General features: G+C 32.3%; 1 protein-coding gene across 3 annotated transcripts in view; it reads left to right on the top strand.

The window, feature by feature from the left end:
• The window catches only part of LOC106882176 (sodium/calcium exchanger 3), a 318,219-nt gene that overhangs the window by 226,776 nt on the left and 84,574 nt on the right, over positions 1-6,869 (top strand). For all 3 annotated transcript variants that reach the window (XM_052968731.1, XM_052968732.1, XM_052968730.1), the window contains exon 2: positions 5,619-5,719. In XM_052968731.1, coding sequence (XP_052824691.1) covers positions 5,619-5,719 — 101 coding nt within the window. The remainder of the gene's footprint in view (positions 1-5,618; positions 5,720-6,869) is intronic.

The following is a 6,869-nucleotide window of genomic DNA, read 5'->3' as shown; positions in this document are numbered from 1 at the left end:
TATATATATATATATATTTCATGTTTATTTAGTATATGATTGATTTAAGTTAAATTCCTAGCATGCAAGATGCAGAAAATATATTCAGTCTTTGTCGTTGGTTTTTTTTTTTTTGTTTTTGTCTTTTTTTTGCATTAATTACAGACTTCAGCTATTAGATTGTTAATTTTGTTTTGTATCGTTCTTTTGTTAATCACTGAAATGTATATTTTTTTTAAAGTTATGACTAGTTTAATTAAAGACTATTTGCATAAGCATCCATTAAACTGGAGGACATCTGTAGCTTTAACTATCATATAACTTGTACAAATGTATATCTTTTCATTTTCTTTGTTTTGTCTTTTTTAACTTTCGGTTCCAACTTTTAATGATATGCTAGGCAATTTTTGAAGGATTTTTAAACAGTTATCATCATCCTTAGCTGACAGATAATTTATACTTAGCTCTAAGAAAAGTCACATATACACATATAAATGTATACATGCTCATATACAGGCTGCTTCTATTATCTGTCTGTCTATCTGTCTGTCTGTATGTATGTGTATATGTCTTTCTTCCTTGAGTTGTTCAGAATATGGACATTAATAGTAATGGGAAACAAAGATTGAAGCAAGGAAATAAATAAACAATATTTTCAATTCATGCAATCCCTAATCCCCACCTCGCTCTCACTCACTCACTCCTCCCAATATCATTTATCCACTGCCATGTAATTTCTGTCATAAGATCCTCCTCTATTTTTTCAAATCTCTTTGTACATAATCATATAGCAAAAGCTCTATCATTTATTCTCTCTCATGCCAACCCAATACCTGAGTTCCACTCGCAAGAAGCGAATCTATATTGAAAAAAAAAAAAAGAAAGACAGAATGAGACCTGAAATAAGAGGATTGTAATTCTGAATCAACCTTTTTCTTAGGTTTTAAATGTAGGTCAACACTGCAGTAATTTGGAAAAGGTATTCTGATACAAATTGCATTTCTTGCTTCATCTTCAGCAGATTTTATTTTTTAATTGGCTCAAGATTTCAGATTTAGGAATTTGTATGAAATGGAAATATCGGATGGCAGTTATGATATTAATGGACTCTCTTATGAGCATTTATAGTTGGAATGTAGTTAGTTGAAATTATATCCTGTATATATCACTGATACTTGTTTTAAAGTTAAACCAATAATTGTAAAGTGTGTTTCTGTAAGATGCATTAATATCAAAGGTAGGCATGTTACAAAAGCCATGTAATCAGTGACACTACTTTCACACATTGTGATATAAAATAACTATATAAATATGTAAAAGGCAATCGTTATGTCCAGCTTAACATGAATGAATGTCTTGTTAGAATGCTGAATATTGCACTATTCACCTTGAGGGGTCCTTTCATACATGCGTGGTGCATAAAAGCATAGACATATATTATAGTAGGTGGAGATCATCTGGTATGAGTACTGTAACTGCTAGATCATGTGATTTCAGCATACTGCACATTTTCAGTGGCAGGCATCTGATGACTGCATGCCAGCCAAATCTCACCACCACAATATATAGAATTTTTCTTTTCTGCTATGATATATGTCTGTGCTTCTATACACCATGCGTGTAAATGAGAAAACCTCTCAAAACAAATGCTGCAGAATTCAGTGTTCTAACCAGACATCCATGTTAAGTTGGATGTAAAGATTGCTTTTTGATACTAATACTGATTCTGTCCCTAATAATTACTATTACATAAATATGTATTTTTCTGCATAAGAATGTTTCTACATGTATATATGTGTGTATATATGTGTACATCTGCATGAGTCCAATGTCACATTGTAGCAAAACATGGGTATTGAATGAAAAGGCTGTGTGAAAGCTGGAAAGAAATGAGGCAATTATGCTCTGCTCAATGTGTAATGTAAGTTTGCATGAATGACAGAGTCTAAGTTATTTAAGAGAAAGACTGGGGTAAGAGATGATTGGGAATCATTATACAAGTGAGAAGACTCTTCTTGTATTGACATGTTATAGAGCAAGGGTTCTCAACCATTTTTTTACCTAGTGACCCCTTTGATTTCTATTCTATTTGGGTGGACCACCATAGCCTTTCGATGTTTAAAATATCCAATTGTATTTTTATAATTAAACATTATTAGGACTTGTATAAAAGATGGTAAAATATTTTGTGTATTATAGACGTATAAAGAATTTGTGCATAAACTTTACTGGTCTGAAGCACAATTTTTTCATGGACCCTGAAAAATTACTGTGGACCCTCCGCTTTACTATATTACATCTGTAGACTTCCCAAAGTCTTATATGGACCCCAGTTGAGAACCCCTGATATAGAGTAAAAAAGACAGTCCAAGAAATTACAAATCTGTGGCGGGGGGAGAACTATGGAAGAGGAAGACCAAGAATTGTATGAGAAGCTGTGAAAGTTGATATCAGAAGGTTGAATCTCATGAAATAATGACAATGGCTGCAACATGTGAAAAGACACCATTCTGAAGAAGAAGGCTGAAACAATCCATGCAAACATTAAAAAAAAAATGATAATTTGTTAACAATGAATCACATATAAATATATACACACTTAGGTTTTCTCCCTCCCTCTTTCTTTCTCTCTCTCTCATATAGAACTGAGCATTGTTAACAAACTAAATGATTACTCGTGCCATTCACATACAATAACCTGTACGATCACGTTAATCCTCTTGAGATGAAGTCAATTAATCATTTTTAATGATTTTGCTTTTAATCTTGTCCTGTCCAACATTGTACTTTGGGGCTAATACATCAATTTTCTTGTCCAAAAACTCCAAAACTGGTTTTGTTACATGTTCCTGTTTCCATCATCAATCTCCTTAATAACACATCATTATCACTTGAGTTTTAGTTTTTTTAATTTTATTTTATTATATTTCTGGTCCACTTTTTTTTTTATTTAATAAATTGGAAATGAATTACAGTAAAAGCGTTTGGACTAATATTTTTTCGACACAATATATATATATATATATATATATATATATATATATATATATATATATATATATATATATATTGATAACAGATAGGTAGATAGATAGATAAACAACAGAAAATGAAATTAATGAGATCCTTTGTTTAAAACCACTACAATTCTTTCAGCACATTCTCATATGTGTCTCAATACCATTATAGAGCATGGTAGTGTATTTTGTGAAATCACTTGGTTGTTGGTTGTTGCCCTGGGTGACTAGATTCTCATATAGCTTCCTTGTCAATTCAGTGACCCAGCTTTCAGCCAAGTGGTATCTGAGAAATGAGCCACACTCAGAAACTCCAGAGTAACAGCCAATTGCTTCTACTGAATATATAGTGAGGACACGTGGTTTAGTGGTTAAGGTGTTGCACTCACATCTCGAGATTGTGGTTTCAATTCCCAGACAAGGTAGTCAGTTGTGTTCTTGAGCAAAACACTTCATTGTACATTGCTCTGCAATCACTTCAACACCTGGCATATGATACACCATGCACCTGTTCAGACAACATTGATGTGATAGAGTGAGTGTGCTAATGTACAGCACATGTGTTTGATCGCTATAAACAAATCATTTGTGTTAGTCATTCAGCAAAAGCTGAATATTGCTATGTCATCTTTGATGGGAGAGTCCATGAAGCATATAAATATGTATACACACACACACACACACACACATTAGTATGTATTCATTGCACAATTTTGTGGTTGATCTACATATGGATAGTATAGATTAATGTCTAAATACAGAGACCCTATTTCTGCACATGGGTTTTCTAATGCTCATAAGGAATAACTTAAGGACTGTTGAGTTTCTTATGAATTCAGACTCTCAGAATATCAACTACTCCATACAATCACACACGTACACACACACCCTGTATTTTGTAAAGGTTTCTTTGCTTCAGCTGAGTGAAATTAAGATTTTTGCATGTTTATGAATAATTTAATAAATTTTGCTTCAGGTAGCTCTTATAGAGATTTTTGTGAAAGAAACGACTGATTCTGTTTGTGTTATGGTTTTTTTGTTTTGTTTTTCATCTGTATTTTGTGTTGTTTTTTTGAGTGGGGTGGGTTTGTAATATATTAATGCCCTGGAGATGTTTTCATAATCTCTCAATATTATCGTTGATACATGATTTTAAAAACTACACGTTTATTTTCATATACTTAAACAAATACACATGTATAGATGAATGAATATATATATATGTGTGTGTGTATATATATTCATACAAATACACATTCACTTTCATACATAAAATTAAATACACATAGATAGATAGATAGATAGATAGATAGATAGATAGACAGGCACACAGGCAGACAGATAGATACATACATACATACATGCATGCATACATACATGTATATGCAAAGGCTTGTATATGTATAAATCTGTTTTGAGCTTACAGGTCTGTTAGGCTGGAGCTTATCCAAATCCTTGTAGCATTTAGATGTCAGAAAGTATGTGATTCTCCTCTGAATGAGGTAACAGTCCAGCATTAGGCCTGAAATAGCACACCCCTGCAGTTGTATCATTGTACATACTAAGCAGATGGTAGATTGGTGGGATAGTTTATTATTTGCTGTTACTCTTGTCTCAAAAACAAGACAAAAAAAAAAAACTCCCTTCAAGCTTTTCACATTCCCCCTAACTAACTAGTCTCTTAATCTGCTTATTATTTAAATTCATTCCTCACTCATTTTCCTTATTCTTTCTGTCTACATTCAGTTTTGTTTTTCTTTCTTATTGGTTTTCACACTCCCCTTTAATAAGCATTATGTTTGCAAACCAAGAAGCTGATATATTTATTCATTGAAAATTTACTAACTGAAGATAATTTTTCATATAATAATTCTGTTCTTGCAATATCATTACATGACTAATTTGTTTTTTGACATTGTTGTTGGTTTCTGACCATGTATTATCCAAAGTAGCCTAAATTTACATGTTTATTTTTGTGTAAAATTTATGCCAGACTAGAAGATTTAGCATGGTAGTTCAATGTACATTGTGACAGTAACCAGTTTATGCAACACTACTGTTATGTAGTGTTGCATTAGCTTTTTCATTAATAATTCAGTGATTAGACATCTTTCAGACTTATATCTTATGCTATGGTTTCAAGGGAGTGTAATGATATAGAGAACAGCAAGTGACTCTATCTGTGAATCAATTGCAAGTGACTCTATCTATGAACCAAAATGAGGATGCTGTATACATTCAAAACCATGCATATCCCTTCCCCAGTCATAATTAGGAATCTAGTAGACTGAGTATGTACAAGGGTTTCTTATTTATCCTCTGAAGAGAGACATTTTTAATCCTTTTAATACCAATGTGGCTGAAACTGCCTTTGGTTCTGTAGTACAAATGTCTTATTTTTGAAAGTTCTGAATTAAAATCTTCCACCAAACCTTAGTTCCTAACATTAGCTTAATTATAACTAAGTTATTTTGCTAAATTCTTTGTTATATTTTAAATTAATTGAAAGAAACAAAGTATCTCAACAGAAGTATGGTAACAAAAGGGTTAAGAAGATTTCTCTTTATTTCAATGAAGTTTTGATCATTTCATATAACTTATGTTCTATCTTCTTTCTTGCAGAAAATTTCTTCGCGTACGGGTATTTGATGATGAAGAATATGAAAAGAATGAAACTTTTTTCATTTGGCTAGATGAACCTTTCCTTGTGAAGAAACCAGCAGGTTAGTAAAAAAAAATTAAACTTTAAATGAATAATAATGAAGATGATAATCCTGGTAAATTTTCAAGTATTAGATCAATTTCTTCATTATTATTCAACTTGTATTGTTTGATTCTTTTTCCAAAGTATCATCATAGCTATCATAATTTATCAACAATCTTTACTTGAATATATTTCTATTGTGTCTTTACTTTGTTTTTTGCTTCTTTTTCCTCCTGCTTTTTGTTGGGGTGCCGGAGGAGGAAGTTGAAAACAATCACCAAATATTTGATTCATTGGTTTTCATAGTTATTTGAATACCTATAAACTTTATCTCATCATTTGTGAGTTTTTAATGTCCTGTAATGTTGTTTCTTACATGTACAGAGGCTGTTTAGTTTAATGGTTAGAGCACTCAGCCAGTGTCTGAGGGGTACAAGTTCAAGTCTCATAATAACTTTCCTGCAACTTTTTTCTCAAGGTGATGCTCCAGCATGACCACAGTTCAATAACCCCATCTGGCATGGGTTGAACAAAGACCTCCTGAGACAACATTTTATAGCCTGATACCCTTTTTTCCCCCAATGCTTGCTAGTTTTTCAAGTTAGAACATTTTAATTTTATTTTATTGGTCTTTGAAAGCAGTGTACCACACGATGTATAATTTACAGAGAATGTTGACATAACATGATGATTTTGCTCAAACAGTGTAATGCGGAGACATACAATGTAAATCAACAGGCCTTTGTATAGCTCCCATTTGCCAGTTCCACTTAAGACATTCGTCAGTCCAAGGCACTTGCTGAGAGTGCCATATGGTGAAATAGAACCCTAAACCTTGTGGGTATGAAGGGAAGTCTGTATCAACAGTCATTCCTACAAATATCATTTCATCATCATCATCATTTTAGCATTCACTTTTCTATATTCATGTGAGTCAGATAGAATTCATTGAGGTGGGTAGATTTTCTACAGCTAGATGCCCTCAGTGTCATCAACCCTTACTTGTTTCCATGTCAGTTATCCCCTTAGCTAGACATATTTTCATGGATGATTGGAAATGAATGACACTACAATACAGATGAACACAAAGGGAAACACACACACACACACACACACAATATATATATATATATATATAATATATATATATATATATATATATATATATA

This window comes from Octopus bimaculoides, chromosome 6, assembly GCF_001194135.2.
Source record: "Octopus bimaculoides isolate UCB-OBI-ISO-001 chromosome 6, ASM119413v2, whole genome shotgun sequence".
NCBI classification, from domain to species: Eukaryota; Metazoa; Mollusca; class Cephalopoda; order Octopoda; family Octopodidae; genus Octopus; species Octopus bimaculoides.
This window is presented reverse-complemented; position numbering and strand designations above follow the sequence as displayed.